This window comes from Otolemur garnettii, unplaced genomic scaffold (assembly GCF_000181295.1).
Source record: "Otolemur garnettii isolate 467f Iridium unplaced genomic scaffold, OtoGar3 scaffold00022, whole genome shotgun sequence".
NCBI classification, from domain to species: domain Eukaryota; kingdom Metazoa; phylum Chordata; class Mammalia; order Primates; family Galagidae; genus Otolemur; species Otolemur garnettii.
The window spans coordinates 3,727,850-3,744,863 of NW_003852417.1; the positions used below are offsets into that span (position 1 = coordinate 3,727,850).

Below are 17,014 nucleotides of genomic sequence, written 5' to 3' on the forward strand. Positions count from 1 at the left end.
CCACAACGCCTGGCCATTTTTTGGTTGCAGCCATCATTGTTGTTTGGCGGGCGGGGCTGGGGATTCAAACCCGCCACCTTAGGTGTATGTGGCTGGCGCCTTAGCCGCTTGAGCCACAGGTGCCGAGCCTAAATGACTATCTTCTTAGGAGTTTCAAGATTCTTTCGAACTAAACTCTGTCTATAAAAAAGAAAATTTCTACCTTTGGTATTGTCCCTTTCAGTTTAGTCCTTTAACTGAGTTTACCAATGGGAAGTCACCGGAAATGCCATTCTTTAGTAAGCTTCTCTCTGCCACATAACGTTGACAAGCTGGTAGTTAAGTGGATGAAAACGGTGTAGGCATCATTACAATTTTTCATTTAAATCTATGACACTTTCCTAGTGATTCTAAAGAAGATTTATAATATAGCAACTTAATTATAATTCTACAAAGTACCACGAATTTTACTTACAGATGCAATTGTAGCATCTTTTTCAGTAAGTTCTTGTTTGTGTCTAGCCATCATCTCTTTGATCTCTAATTCTTTCATGATTTTCTCTTTTTCCAAATCAGAGTATTGTTCTTCAGCAATTGAACGAGCCAGCTGCTCAGAATCTGCTTTGGTCAAGGTGATCTCCAATTGAGCAGCCAAGGAGTCCCTACATTTTAGAGATATATCATTTTAATGTTCAATTTTCACTAAGAAGTCAAAGTTTTTATCTAATTCACGTCATCAACAAATTTTTATTTAGAGAATACCAGTCACTGTTCTAGGAGGAGAATCTATGAACAGAAGACACAGGGTCTTACCCTTACCTTTCATCCTGTAATTCCTGTTTCTTCTGCTGTAAATCTTTACAGAGTTTAGTCTTTTCTTCACATTCTTCTTTAAGTTCCCTAACTTGTGTTTTATAGAGGGTCTAAATAACAAAAAAGAATAGAAATTTATATCCTCATCACCAGGAATATTATTTCTACATTTAAAACCTATCCAGACAAAAAGGTAAACACAAATACTTTCTTAATATTCAGCCCCTGGGCAAATAGTTTAATGAGCTTTCCTATTTTTCTTGTCATCAGATGATTAACTAACAAAAGTTAATAATTAAGAATTGTGATTTAAATTGGCTATCATAGTATTATTCTTATTGAATGGCAGAGACAGGCAGGATGAAAGAGGAGGCAAGATAAAAATATTATTAATTTAGATGAGAAAATTTTGTTGGCTTAAATCAATGAAACAGAAGCAGCAGTTTCTACTTCATACTTTATTTTTCTACAGTAGCCTTTTATTTTAAATACCCATTATACTATGAATTCATAGGGAAAAGGTTCCAGCAGCTCGGGGAGGTGCCTTTCCATTGAATGTGACTAAATTTGCTATGCCTATTACGTCATGAATTCATGGGGAATAGGTTCCAGCACCCTTATTAATGTTCCATTGGTTCTCTTGGTTCTCCTGTGTGCTCTGCTGTATACCTACTATGCCTTGAATTCACAGGGAATGGGTTCCAGGAGCTCAGGCTCCTTTCCAGTGGTTCTCACAAAGTGGGCTTCTCTGGGTGGAGTAGGCTGGTGCTTCAGTTAAACCCAGATACCTTTCCCTTTGACTTCCTTCTTTCTCTGACTTTTTTCTATGTGTTTCAGGAAACTTATCTCAGTTCTTAGAGTGCTTAACACGCTCAATATGAACATTAATCCTCTTGACAAAAATCTTGCCCTTAACTTGTTTGTTTACAACAACGCCAACAGCATGCTGAGTAATATTGCAGACTCTTCCAGTTTTGCCACGGTAACATTTGTGTGGCCTGCCTTTTTGAACAGTACCCATTCCCTTGATATCTACAATATCACCTTTCTTGTAGATTCGCATATGTGTGGCCAAAGGAACGACTCCATGTTTTCTAAAAGGCCTAGAGAACATGTACTGGGGGCCTCTCCTCTTTCCTTTGTGTTTTTCATTTTGGTGAATTACTGAAAGATGGTGTCTCCGGCTGAAAATCTTTTACTTCATATTTTAAAACTGATCTTTAAAAAGTACAAATGTTAAAATTACAATTTTATTACACTTTTCTTATGAAAATACATTCTTCCTCAAAAAACAATGCTTTCAATTAAGCATCAAAGGGTATGGTATGTGCTTAGGCTTACTTTTCTACCATTCTTTTTGCCTGTTGCTCTCTTTATATGGGTTCTGTTGTATAAAATATCCCATCCAAAACTCTGTCTGGTGTTTGCCATGTGAATACAGGTATACTCTGAAGACAAGAATCATTCTCCTAGTTCTGAGTAAAAATTATAACAATATTTTTACAAATACAGCAGTTTTCAAATTAATGTGTCTAGAACTTACTGAGAAGTACTGTTCTGCTTCAAGCTGATCTTGGAGCTCTTTCATTTGTCCATCTGCATCTTGACGTTCTCTGTGAGGACATTGAATCAAAGATTTAAATAAATTATACATATTTTAAACCAGCAACTTTGGAAGTATGGTCTGGGAAATCCCTGGGAGTTTCTGATGTCCTTTCAGGAAATCCATGAGGTCAAATCACTTTCATAATAATACTAAGCATCACCCTTTTTTAACTCTCATTGTCTCACTAGTGTGTCTGGACTTTTCCTGTAGCTACGTGATATACAATGTCTAATGAAGGGTGCCAACTATATATTCTTATCTTTTAAAATTTCTGAGTTTCATTTTTGAATATGACAGATATCAAATCAAATAAACAAAAAATCTTTGGAATGCTGGCACAGTGGCTCACGCCTATAATTCTAGCTCTCTGGGAGGCGAAGGCAGGTAGATTGCTTGATTTCAGGGGTCAACACCATCCTGAACACAAGAGCCAGCTCCCATCTCCACTATAAACAGAAAACATAGCCAGGTATAGTGGCGCACGCCTATGGTCCCAGCTACTCAGGAGGCTGAGGCAAGAGGATTGCTCAAGCCCAAGAGTTTGAGGTTGCTGCAAGCTATGATAATGCTAAGGCACTCAACACAGGGCTACAGAGTGAAATTCTGTCTCAAAAAACAAACCAAAATGAAAAACAACAAAAAAAAACCTTTGGGATTTTTTAAGAGTATAAAAAGGTTCTAAGACCCAACAGTGTTATGTTAAGCCAGCAACACTGAATTATACATTCCCATACATACACTGTGATAAACCATGTATGCCAACTGAGTAGCAGAATTCAAGGAGAACCTGAAGTCTATTATCTCACGGGGAGTGAAAAAAATGATTGAGAAAAGAGGCCTGCAGGGAGATCAGGAGCCTTGGTTTCATATCTAAATCTGCTGGTGACTGCACAGGTTTATATACTTTGTAAAAATTCACTGAGCTCTACACTTATTTGTGTATTTTTTCTGTATGTATATTATTGTTCAATCAAGAAATAAAATTAAAAAGTGAGCCCAACAACCCATTTAAGAAGTTGGACTGAAATGCTATGTTAAATTATAGGCTTATTTTTAAAACACAAAATTATTGTTATTCCAGGCAAAATAAGGAGAAAAAAGCAAGATGAAGAACAATGCAACTTGTATGATATAACTAAAAAACAAATAAGCAAAACCCAAACCAAAATGTACAAAAAAACCTAACCCTATATAGTATATTTATTCAAATGTATAGGTACAGGTATAGAACAAGGTCTGGAAGGTAGCACATATACTAAAACTGGAATGATACAGAGACGATTAGCATGGCCCCTGCACAAGGACGACATGCAAATTTGTGAAGTGTTCCATATTTAAAAATAATAATAGTAATAAACTGTTATAATATGTTATCTCTACAGAGAGGAAAATCTAAATTCATGAAGGAAAACTTCTAGTGTTTTCTTTCTTTTTTCTCTCTTTTTAAATATAGATCTGAATATTTTACAATAACAAGATATTTGGATACCACTTGGGTATTTTAAAAAGAGGTATGCAGCAAGAAAGGTTCATGTCTTCACAACAGTGATGCAGACTCAGAGGGACTAAATGACTTAATCTTACTATCTTCAATTTGTATGTTCCTTAGGATACTTATCCTCATTCCATTTAACATAATCTTTTCACTTTACTTGTTTGCTCTTAAACTTCTAAGTAAAAAGGAAATATGACTCAATGTCACTTACTGCTATACATGTATTTTATTATTTTTTTTTTTGGAGACAGAGTCTCACTATGTTGTCCTTGGTAAAGTGCCTTGGTGTCATAGCTCACAGCAACCTCAAACTCTTGGGCTTAAGCTATTCTCTTGCCTCAGCCTCCCGAGGAGCTGGGACTATAGATGCCTGTCACAATGCCTGGCTATTTTTTTGTTGCAGTTGTCATTGTTGTTTAGCAGGCCTGGGCTGGGCTTGAACCCTCCAGCCTTGGTACATGTGGCCACTGCCCTACTCACTGAGCTACAGGCACTGAGCCTATTGATACATATATTAATAATGATGACAATTCATGATTCTTATTTCTCTATGAATCCAAAATGTGAGAGGTGCTAATTAATAAATACATGAACGATCAAGTGTTAAAACTGTCACTTAATGATCAGCTAAGCCTTCTGTAGCACACCCTAGATTAAGTTTAATATCAGGATCTTCTTGCAATGCCTTTGTCATTCGCTTCATTTACTAGATATTTAAATAAGAGTAGTATTTTTCAAAAAGTAACCATGTAATAGGCACATGGTCAGAAATGAATAGTACAGAACAGAAGGAATTATAATGAAAAATAGGAGCAGTCTTTAGTCTTATCCACCCACACCAATCCTACTTCCCTAGAAGAAATCCCTTCGTTTAATTTCTAGGTTTTCTTCTTTCTGTGTGTACCTCCACATCTCAGCTATTTCTTGACATAAATTTTAGGTATTACTTTCAATTCCCACATGAATTTAGCTCTCTTGCCATTCCCAACCTCTCCCTAACCCCCAATACAGTTGTATCAATGGTGTGACATAATTAAGCCTTTATTTCTTTCTATATCAACCACAACGCATAATCTTCTCAGTTTATTAGATGAGAACTCTAAGCACTCCCATCTTTTTTCTTTGTTTTTGAAATTTCATGTGAACCTGTCTAGCTGTACGTCTTTTTTCATTTAGTTGCTGGGTCTTTTCAATCTAAAGACTTTCTCCTTTATTCCTTTAATAATTTCTTCCCCTTAGTTTTTAGTTCCCTCTGGAATTCTTATTAGCTGGCTGCTACAACTCTTGGCAGAGTCTGTGTCTTATCTATTTCTTTTGCATCTTCCATATGATTTCATTTTCCTCTACATTTTTTTAAATTTCACTGTTTCTTTGAACCCTTCTAATTAATTTACATTGGCAGTAATTTTCAAACTTTAAGAGTGCTTTCCTATCTCCAGAAATTTTTAATAAATATTAATTACTAGTGGGCTTTTACAGTGCTTTTGTTGGCACAGAATTTTCAGGAGTTCTCTTCTACTCCTTGATGTTTCTTCTGGGGGCACTTTTCTCTTTCTCCAGCATAGTCTTCCTCTTTCATACTGCAAGATTTCTCAAATGCTTAGTGATACTTGGTTATTTACTTAAAAGGAAATGAGAGAAATTTCAATCTCTATGCCTGTGGGAGGGGTTTTCTCATTGACAAGCTTCAGTTTAAGATGAGCAGTTTTAAAAGCCAATATTAAGCAGAAGGATCCTTAAATGCCGGAGTGAAAAAGGCTTTTCACTCCATACTAGCTCTAATCACCCCAGAGGTTGTACCCAATTCCTTTAGAGGAAAGTACTCTCAGAGGAACCCTAGTGGTTTCTGAACATTCCAATGACCCCTATATGTTTTTTTATAAGCCTATCCTTCTCATGTTTTAGATTTTCAGGCCAGTAGGTCATGATGACCAGAATCCTAAAAATTTTAATAATTAACTACTTGACCTTTCTTTTTTTTTGAGACAGAGCCTCAAGCTGTCGCCCTGGGTAGACTGCTGTGGCATCACAGCTCATAGCAACCTCCAACTCCTGGGCTCAAGCGATTCTCCTACCTCTGCCTCCCAAGTAGCTGGGACTAAAGGCGCCCACCACAACACTCGGCTATTTTTTGGTTGCAGCTGTCATTGTTGTTTGGCGGACCCAGGCTAGATTTGAACCCACCAGCTCAGGTGTATGTGGCTGGCGCTTTAGCCACTTTAGCCACTTGAGCCACAGGTGCTGAGCCTTCGTGATCTTTCTGAGAGTTGTTTCCCGAAATGGCAGAATTTCTGCAACGCAAGGAAGGAGCTAAGACACTGAAGAGGCCAGTGCCAAGACTGGCCAAGACGTCCAAATGCCAAGACTTGCCATCCCCTACAACCTGCCCCAATGCAGAGAGCCTCTTATTAATTTCACCACGACCTGCTGGCTCCAAGGCATATAGGCCCACCTTAAAAGCCCCTACTCTTTGTTAGTTGGGGAGACAGATTTGAGGCTGAGTCTGATTCCCCGTTCTTCCCTCAAACATCACTCAGATTAAAAATTCCTTGATAATCCTCATTGTCTCAATAACTGAATCTTCATGCAGACAGAAGCTGGACATAGGCCAAAATCCCCTTGCAGTTTCCTAACGGTAGTGGGAGGTACCTGGGCTGCCAGTATTTCTACAATGGTTGTAGCAGAGTATGACCAGTCAGTTATTCCATTCAGTGTCACATTTATTCTAGTCCTCTAAAGTATTGACTTTGAATACTGAAATGGCCTTTTCTTCCTACTTTAAATATTTTCCTCCCTTACACATACTTCTCACTCCCTTCATTCCACTTCAATAGTTACGAAGCTTCTATCACTTGCTATTAAAGGACATTCTTGTCCTCGAACCCATTCTCATTCTTTGTTGTAGGTTCACACATTAAAAGAATTTCCTTACTGGAGTTTTATTAGAATCTTAGAAGAAAAAAAAAAAGAATCTTAGAAGAAGACACACATATGTTGGCCATTTTAAAAAGAAGCCTACATGGCATTTTATATTCTTTTTACCTTACATACCAATTATTAATGTACCTGTCTTACCTCCCACCATTAAACAACTTCTAATAAAATGCTAATTAGTGTTTCCAGAGTAGGAAATGTACTTGAAAAATCTTTTTATTTCCCACACATAATAGGGAAGCATTCATTCATACAACATTTACTGAAAATAACCCTATGTGCAAGACCTTAATCCAGGACTGGAGAGAACAACATATAAAGGATGCTTGCCCTGCAGTGAACTTACAACCTATTAGGTGGTTGAGATAGCAAACATGGCTGTCTTTGGGGAGAAGTGATCAGAAAAAGAGAGATTTAAAAACAATAGACCCATGTGCACTTATAGAGAAAATAAGCAGCATGTATATGCTAAGTGCCATAAATCAGACACAAACAAAGTGTTATTAGAACTGGGGAAGAAGGCAATCTAGATGATTACCTCTTGCATTAATATAAACACTATTTTTAAAACAAATACTATAAATAGCATTCATTCAAATGCTTGTGAACTATATTCCCTTAGAGCCTATGATTTATTGCTTAGGCTCCTGACTAAACCTAGGCCAATGAGTTCAATCCTAGGCCTTGGTGTGCTTTCTAAACTTAGGTTCCCATAAAGTCAAATCAGAATCTCTCCAAGTAAATGTAGCTATTGGACATACTCATGAGCTTATGGCCAGGTTTTCTATTTAATGGAAACAGTTGGCCTAAAATGACTCAGAAGAATAAAGCTGATGCACAAAAAAATAAACAGCAACAACAAAAAACAAAGATAAAATGAAAATGAATGAATGCTGTTCCAATTTCTACTCCCAATTTTGTTTTGTTTTATTTTATTTTATTTTTGAAATGGGTCTCACTCTATTACTTGGGGTAGAGTGAAGTAGTATCATCACAGCTCACTAAAACAGCAAACTCCTGGGCTCAACTGATCCTTCTGCCTCAGCCTCCTGAATAGCTGGGCCTGACTACGGGCATGAACAACCATGGCCACCTATTTTTTATAAAGATGGAGTCTTCCTCTGTTGCCCAGGCTGGTCTTAAACTCCTGGGCTCAAGGAATCCTTCCACCTAAACCTCCAGAAATGCTAGGGTTACAGTCGTGGGCCATTGTGCCTGGTCTCTATTTCCAATTTTAAAAGTTGAAATCTCTTGGAGCTTAGAGTCCAAGTTTAGTACTCTTACAAACGCCTTTACAAAATCCCTAACAAGCAAGATATCACTGCCTCCATTTTACAGGTATGATAAAAGGCTCAGAGAGCTTAAAGACTTTTGCCAAATGTTGGTAACCTAGTAACCAGGGTAACTGATACTAACACTTCAGTCTGTTTCATTCCAAAATCTCTTTTTCTTTCCACTCTATCGGACTGCCTCTAATCAAGTAATTGGGATCCAATATGACCTTGGGTCAACACTGGGAAGAAGTAATTGTACTATCAATAGAATGACTGGGACAAACTTTAACAGCACATTCACTGTATATTTTTAAAGTGTTTTAACAATATGCTTTCCATTTTCTAAGTAAATTAAGTAGAGCACTAGAATATATCCCACAGAATGATTACGAAAGGCACATGGGCAACAGACTTGAGAAGACAATCCTGAGGAAGCATCTTAAGAGCATGGAGTGAAAATCCCAGACATTTTCTTCTGCTGCAACACCAATGCACATTCTCTATCACCATATTCTAATTAGGTAGCAGTAGTAAAAAACTGTTGGGGAAACGAATACATTCTTCTTGAAGGACAAAATAGTGGCACTGACCACAGCAGTTATACAGAAAGAAAGAGAAAATAAGGTCAATAAAGTAAAATGGCCAAAAGAAAATCCCCAGATACACTAATTTTTATACATAGAAAATTGTGCATATCAAAACTTTGTTCCAAACTTACTTTCGAAGTTCAGCATTTTGTTTTTCCAAGTTCATTTTCATTTCAATGAGATGATTATTCTCTTGTTTTAACTGCTTTTCTGACATTTTTAGTGTGTTAACTTGCTGCGTTTGCATCTTCAAGTCATTTTGTGTAAGGCAACGCTTCTGAGTTTCCTGCTCTATTTTTAATGTTAAGTTTCTAACCTAAAAGATAAATTGTGAACTTGGTATGTAAATAAATTATTTTAAGTTTTCTTATTAACAAAGTGACATCAAATATGGTGATATAAAACAGATTCTTGCCCTTAGGAAGCTAATTCATTTCACAGTAAAATTCTTTTTGTATTTCTAAAATGTTATAAATGTATTTGAAAAAAATAGAATTTTTAAGGTAAAAATAATTTAATTAAATTATGGTTCATTTAGCATATCATCAAAATTCAGTTAAACCTACAGGCTGTAAACTGTTAGTTTTTAAGAAAATTTTTTAAATTATGAAACCATTCTTAGACCTTTACAAATAAACTTATTACTTTATTAAATATCTCATTAGTTATTAATAAAATTAATACTTACATCTTCATTTAGCACATCTTTCTGTTTAAGGAGCTCATTTACTTTCTGTTGTGACTGTTTGAGGTCACAGTCTAATATGGAGCATCTTTTCTCAGCTTCCAGCAATAGATTTTCCACTTTTTGTTTTAAAGTCCTTTCCTCCAAGAGCTTCTTCTCCATTTCTATTACAGTAACAATGGGTATAATCATAAATATACAAATAAAAGAAGCGTATCAAATATATGACACAGTATAATAAAGGATGCTGCCTTATATTTTTACTAATTTTCAGTTAATATTTTCATCACTCCTCTCAATTATTTGAAATGTCAAGAATATCACACTTGAAAGGTTAAAAGTGCTATTTGCAATATAAAAATGTATCATACTCTGCAATATTACATCTATTCTAATAGATGCAAGATAATTGACCTTTTGTGTTCTATAATAAGTGCTCACATCTTTAAATATGTATTGTTTAATTTAGCCACAATTCTATGTCTCTCAATGGTACTGTTTTTAACCTTAACACAATCTAGGTAGAGTGTATGACCTCCATGGCTCGTTCTTTACTAACGTATTCTTATGAAGATACTGAAAATTAAGTTTTAGGGAGATAATGAAGGACAAGACTCTGGAAGCAAACTTGTTGAACTTAAACTCTGTCTCTGACACTAATTATTTGACCAGACAAAGTGATTAACCTCTCTGGGCCACAATTTCTTTACCTCTGGAATAAGGACAATAGCACCTACCCTCCTAGAGATGTTACGAAGATTTTGAGTTAATATATGTGTAGCACTTAAAAGTCGCCTGGCATACAGCAAGTACTTGGTAAGTGCTAATTATTTAAGAAGAAATCTTAATGACCTTAGAAAATGTTCACAATGTTTTGCTGTTGTTTTTTTGTTTTTTTCTTTTTTGAGACAGAGTCTAACTCTGTAATCCTGGAGCTGAGTGCTGTGATTTTTTTTTTTAAAAAACCAAAACAATATAGAAAATGGAGAAAATATATAAAATATTATCCTGATCAGCAGGATTATGGATAACCTTTGTGTTTTCCTTTAAACTTTCATATATTTTCTAAATGATTTACAGCAGAATTTTTATCTGCTTTATTAACTGAAAAGGCTTTTAAAAACTTCTTCCATCTCAAAGAGCAGTTTGTGATTTCAGTATTATATGTAAGTTATTACAGTTAAAGAATTATCTTTTGATATACTGATTAGTACGTTAGTTCAAACCCAAGTAAAGTTTCTCTACTCTTTCATACCTAACACTCAACATCGAATTATTATATATTACAAAGTTTTATTACATAAAAATTTTCAGTCTTCAAAAGTATAGGAAGCGTGAAAGAATGAAATGTTCTTCATGTACAATTACTGCTAATAGCTAGCTAGCATTTCTGAGGACTTTACATGTGTTATTATTATACTGACTTTTCCTATCAATCTAATAATACTGTAATTGTTCCTTCACAGGAAACCAGGCACAAGAAGTTTAAGGAACCAGACAAGGCTAGTCTAGTAATCATTTGGCAAGCTATACTCTTAATTCAAGGAGGCAACAACATGCAGTAGAAAGACCAAAAGGTTTAGGCTCAGATTTGAATACCATCTATAACATTCGATAGTTTTTTGTACTAGTGTATAAAATAGGGTCGTTATCTGGCATTCTCATATTAGTGTTATAATAGTATGAAGACATAGTATTACACATCATACTGAACTGGTTCATCAGTTCAGAGAATAACCAGTGAATAAAATGTACTCATTTTTATAAAATGTACTGTAATATAGGTACTGAGAACAGAAAGAAGCACGAGGGAAACTTACTGAGGTGACAGAAATATTTCACATCTTGTTTTAGGTATTAGTTATATGAGTGTATCACAAATGCCAAAAATGTTTACATTTTATTGCACATAAATTATATCTCAGTGAAGATAATTCAACTTTGTTTTCCAGGCCACAGACAAAATAAGAAAATGTAGTCCACTAACTTCCTCCCTTTCAATTAGATTTTTCTAATTAAAACACTCATTTTATTTCTTATCATCTTGAATTAAGGCCATAAACTAAACTGATTTTAACAAGAAAATCTATAATTTCAATTACATGCAATAATTAAAGGCCATTTATTTGCTAAATTATTTATTCATAAATGTTATGTTTCAGTATAAAATGAAATTTCTGTTCAAGAGTTTTAAGACTTGCACAAGAATCCTTTAAAGTACTGATTTCCTTTGGAATTTCAAATCTGTCATTATTACAAATAGTTTGGGAAACAAGAATTGTCCTAAGACAATTCTAGCATAAAGGCTGGTTGTGGAAAAGTTAACTGTTCTATAAATATTATGTAGCTTTTACTGAACTGGCAAGTAACTACATCATGCCAGAGATCAAAATATTTAGTGAGCTTACATTTTGTAAGTTAGGCTAGCTATTATTTTTAAATCTTTATCTTACATAAACTGGCAAGAACTTTGTAATGCAAGTTGGTGAAAAGTCAAACCACAATAAATATTATAAAAAAGAATATATTTCCCAAATCTGTAGATATATATCTACAACTTCACAGCCTGTATACTTATTACTATTGATAACCACTGAAATATTAATTTATCGCTGATCTAAAAACTTGGTTAATTTTCTGTTTAAGACTATCTTAGAAATAATTGTAATGATGCAAAGAAAACAAAAATCTAGGTAAAACTTCCCTAAGAGTATTTTCCCCCCTCTAGTTCCTAATATTTGGCAATAAAACAAATATTTTTCAAAACCAAAGATTTAATACGGAATCACTTCTTACAAAAGTGCTGCTAAAAATCCTTTTTAAAAATGCATACCTTTCATGGCCTCTGATTTGGCTTCTTCAATGGATTCATAGATCTTGTTTTTATCTGCTAGCCGTGCCTTGGTGGCTTTGTGCTCAGCTTCTTCTTGCTCTAAGCTCTGCTGCGTCACTTTTAGTTGGTATGTCATATCAATTTCCATGTTGCTCTTTTCCTATTCGAAATTTAAGATGGCAGGTATCAACCAAAAAGATTGACTCTCAATTTCAAAAACTTTCAAAACTGTTAATAGACGTACTACGAATGTTCAGTATTTCCCATTCCCTCTTCATCCAAACTGCTTGTAACAGTAATCGACGTACTCCACTCCTCCCTGCCACCTTCCACTCCTCACTCCACTGTTTTGAAGCTCAATAAATTGGCCAACACTGTGCTCAATATCAAATTCTAAAGACACTTTTCAGTCTTTATGCTATTTGATTGAACTCACTGCTGCCCTTGAAACAAACTATCCCTTGACACTGCTGACGTTGTAAGACTTGGTTCTCTCCATTCTACCTGCACCTTTACTGTTACTCCTGCAGTTCTCCCAGCTTAAATGCTGGTTCTTTGGAGGTGGTATTTTTTTGTCTTCTCCTTTTATTTTCTATACATAGCTCAAAGATTTTAATTCTCTGTATTCTATAGTTCATATCATAAATACGATATAGGTATTTCTCTATTTTTAAATAAAATATTTAATAATAAAAATGATTTTCCAAAGTACACAATCCATCAAGAGAGTAAGTAATCTACTCTGCTCTAAGAAAATCACTACTCTACATAATCTAACTCCTCAAATATTTCTAGCTCCCACTACCATAGCTTTGGAGACATTCTAATTTGGCTGTCCATCCCACAGACACCAGAAATTTAAGAGGACTAAAGTATATTTGCCATTGTCTCCTCTAAATGAGCTACTTTTCCTTTATTCTTTATTAATTAATGGTATCGCTATATATCTAGTTAAAACCTACAAACCTGGTACTCATCTTGACTATTATTCTCCTGCCACATCTAATCAATTATAAAGTACTACCAAATATTCCTCTCCCAAATATTTCTCAAAGTCCCCTATTTTCCAGTCTTTAACGACTGTACTAATTAAGTCTCCATTTCTGAAAAAGTCTTCTGCCTATACTCTAAGCCTCTGACTTTGTACTTCTCAAATCTATCTTCCACATTAGCATCCAGTGATCTTAAATATACTTCTAATAAGAGTATCCAATTTAAAGCCCTTAAGTGCTTGGCCCATTACTTAGAAACTATATTCTGAATTTCTTTCTTTCTTTTTTTTTTTTGAGACAGAGTCTCACTCTGTTGTCCTGAGTAGAGTGACGGGACATTAACATAGCTCACAGCAACCTCAAACTCTTGGGCTCAGCCAATCCTCTTGTTTTGGCCTTCCTGGTAGCTGGGACTATAGGCACCCGCCACGATGCCTGGTGAGTTTTTCTATCTTTTAGTAGAGATGGGGTCTTACTGTTGCTCAGGCTGATCTAGAACTCCTGAGCTCAAGCAATCCACCCACCTTAGCCTCTTAGAGTGCTAGGATTGCAGGAGTTGATCCACCACACCCAGCCTCATTCTAAATTTCTTAATAGAATATTCACAATCTTACATGAACTAGTTTAAGCTTACTTCTGTGACCTCACTTTGGCCACTGAATTCTCCATACTCTTATGTGAGGAGTATGGAGAATCTTCCAGCCTATTTCAACTGAATGTCTTTTTTTTTAAGTTTAATTAGAATATAGCCACACCCATTTCTTTATGAATCACAGCAGGGCTGAGCAGTTCCACAGAGACTATGTATATGGCCTACAAAAGACAAAATATTTATAATCTTGGCACTGAAAGATAAAATTTGCTGACCCACTAACTCTATATTCCAGAAATATTGAATAGTTTGTACTTAAGCAAACAATGCCTTTTTAATTTTCTATCCTCTTTCTACACTACTGCACTAGATACTATACTATCTAGTGTACACTGCACTAGTAAGTAAAGTAAAGTACTGTGTACTTTATTATTAGTTTAAAATTACCTATTAAATGTGACGTTATTAAAGGCAAAGTCTACATCCTGCTATTTCTACCACATATGATACACAAAATATTTAAACGCATGAATCAAGTGAATGAAAATAAAATGCTAACTGCATAGACCCTAGAATCACCCCTGGTTTATAGTATTTTTAAACAAAAACTCAATGCGAAAAGTCGTAACTTTATATTATGTCACTTTTAAGACATGTCACAAGTGAAAATTTAAGTTTTACTTGGATCCCTACAGAGAAGGTCCTCAGTACACATATTCTAGGAGAGCCCCTTCTGCCATGAGCACCCAGCAGACAGAGGGCTGCTTATCCACTGCTATGGTAAGACTGATGTAGCGCCCTTTAGTACATGAGTCTCAACATCAAAGAGTCCATCAGCATGTGGAAATTTTCCAGTTAGTGATTTCCCTTATTTTAGATTAACTTTTCTAATCTGACATTTTACCAATATGTTCTTACACAAAAATATAAAGCTAATGTTTTACCTTTTCCAAATCAGTAAATCTCTCCTGCAGTTGTCTCTTCTCCAGCTCTACTTTTGCTAGTAAGATTTTGCCGTTCTTTAAATCTTCTTCTAGGCCAGATATCCTACCTAAAAATTGCAACATTGTATTAAACAATAAATCCACAAAGTACATACATTCGAAAAATATGGAAGCCACTTCATATTTTTGAACTGTTATTTGCAAGCAGGAGTCTTACACTTGTTGGTCTTGTGCTCTACAGTTAATTCAACTGGAATCCCATTCTACCACCTGAAGAGTCTGATACTTAGCATCATACTATTTGAAAGTAAAACTTTTGTTCATAAAATGTTACATCAGCATATTTCTAATATCCTAACTTTACATAACAAGAGTTGTATATTCAGAAATATGCTACTTCAGCACATTATCATCTAAAGCTATTCTGAAATACACATCACTGAGATTAATTTAAGTGCAATCACTCACTATATTAATACCTTGTAAATCATTAATTATCTCTGATCCATGGGTTCGGTCTCTTCTTTCAGATTCCAGAGCTGACTGAAGATTAATAAATTCCTTTTCAAGTTTTAACTTGGCAGTCTCCAGCAGGCAGTTTTTATCTTGTAGATCTCTATTGTTAGATTCCAGCTGCTGAATCTGTTTTGAACTTTCTGCTTGGGTTTTTCTTAACCGAGTTGCAGTATCAGATTCTGTCCGCAGCAAAGCACTGGTTTCATCCAGCTGTTATTCCATTCAAAATCAAACAAACAACAAACACAGGTGTATATAATGAAAATACATCAATTTATTACCCATTACAAGCTATTTAAAATAAACAAAAGCCTAAAAATATTTTCCCTAAGGATTTCTCTCTAAAATTAGAGGTCTTTTGCAACACTGCCAGTTAAAACTAATGTTTACAGGCAGTCATAAATAAAACTCAGTATTCTTATTGCAAATTGAGATCAACATACTTGTCTCTGGAGTTGATTCACTCTCTCAGTGGATATTTGAGAGTTTTGATTTCTTTTTTTCAATTCTTCAAGTTGATCTTTTAAGCTGTTAACTATGATAAAAAGTATTTTAGTGCAAGCTCAACACAGCATACATACATTTAATTTTTCTTGAAAAACATTTAACATTCTACACCACAAACCATCATTTTCCAAATTTCGTTTCTTGTCGGCTTCGTGATCAGCTTTCCGTTGATATTCTGCATTTTTGTGCTGAAGAAGTGCCTTTTCTCTTTCTAATTGTCGTAATGCTGACTCCACACTTTTCCTTAAGGTAATCTGAAAAAATGCTTAAAGTCATTATCAACAAAGCATGTATAAAAATCAGATTAAAAAATCAAATAAAAAAGACTTCAGTTATTCCAACAGATAAAAAAGACCTAAGAAAAAGCTATCACTGCTTTTTTTGTTAAAACTGTTTTCCACGTGTATAAAACATTACCCTTAAATGATCAAGACCATCAAAGTCAAATTTTCTATCACTTTCTATCACTACCGACCCTATGTTCAGTCTGAGCCTAATATGTTCTGAAAAGCAATTAAAATAAAATAAAAACGATGGTCATTTTCAGTTTTTAAACCATATAATTAACTATATTATAAATGTAATTTTTAGCTGAAATATGTATGTATACTACATTAAGTTTGCAAAAGCATTATCAGAAAGAAGCCTATAAAAACATGGTTACCCTGTAATTTTAGCCCTGTCTACCAATTCTACAAAGTACGTTTTACTGTACATCAAGCTATGGGCATGTATTATCATGGTACAAAAAGAACTCTATAGGTAAATTATGCATCAAAGACTTTTGTTAACAAAATTGTTAATAAAAGCATAGGACAACTGTACCTCTTCTTCTAGCTCCTTTGCTGTTTTCTCAAGGCGAGTATTAACAGATCTAAAGAATTTCAAAAAGAACCAGTAAATAACTCTAATTTATAATTAAAAAGTCTATAAATTTAAAATAATTACATATTTATTTTATTTTGTAAACATTTTTAGTAAAATGTTTAAGCTTAAATGTTACAATATTGAGTAATTTACAAAACATACTTGCATTTCTGCTCTAGTTCCTCTTTGGCTTGTATCTCACTGCTAAGGTGTTCTTCTAACATATACAGTTTTTTCTGAATCTGTCCAAAAAGTGAAAAACTATAATTATAAATTTTGGTTATATCTGAAGATGAGAGGCTTAAAGAAAACAATTATAAACTTATTACTTTTCACTCAACATGCCATCCTCTATAATGATATAGTATTTGTACTTTTTTTTTTTTTTTT

At 34.6% G+C, this 17,014-nt stretch overlaps 1 protein-coding gene and 1 non-coding gene across 3 annotated transcripts in view; one reads left to right on the forward strand and one right to left on the reverse strand.

Moving 5' to 3' along the window:
• ROCK2 (Rho associated coiled-coil containing protein kinase 2) overlaps positions 1-17,014 on the reverse strand; it is a 163,605-nt gene that overhangs the window by 19,961 nt on the left and 126,630 nt on the right. For both annotated transcript variants that reach the window (XM_003787398.3, XM_023511840.1), the window contains exons 12-23: positions 16,787-16,866; positions 16,583-16,631; positions 15,876-16,011; positions 15,694-15,785; positions 15,214-15,460; positions 14,735-14,841; positions 12,207-12,366; positions 9,377-9,537; positions 8,820-9,004; positions 2,336-2,405; positions 799-902; positions 455-641 (exon numbers count right to left, since the gene is read on the reverse strand). In XM_003787398.3, coding sequence (XP_003787446.1) covers positions 455-641; positions 799-902; positions 2,336-2,405; positions 8,820-9,004; positions 9,377-9,537; positions 12,207-12,366; positions 14,735-14,841; positions 15,214-15,460; positions 15,694-15,785; positions 15,876-16,011; positions 16,583-16,631; positions 16,787-16,866 — 1,578 coding nt within the window. The remainder of the gene's footprint in view (positions 1-454; positions 642-798; positions 903-2,335; positions 2,406-8,819; positions 9,005-9,376; positions 9,538-12,206; positions 12,367-14,734; positions 14,842-15,213; positions 15,461-15,693; positions 15,786-15,875; positions 16,012-16,582; positions 16,632-16,786; positions 16,867-17,014) is intronic.
• On the forward strand, positions 3,633-3,736 carry LOC111724385. Its single transcript, XR_002772686.1, has one exon. It is a non-coding gene; the product is annotated as a U6 spliceosomal RNA (small nuclear RNA).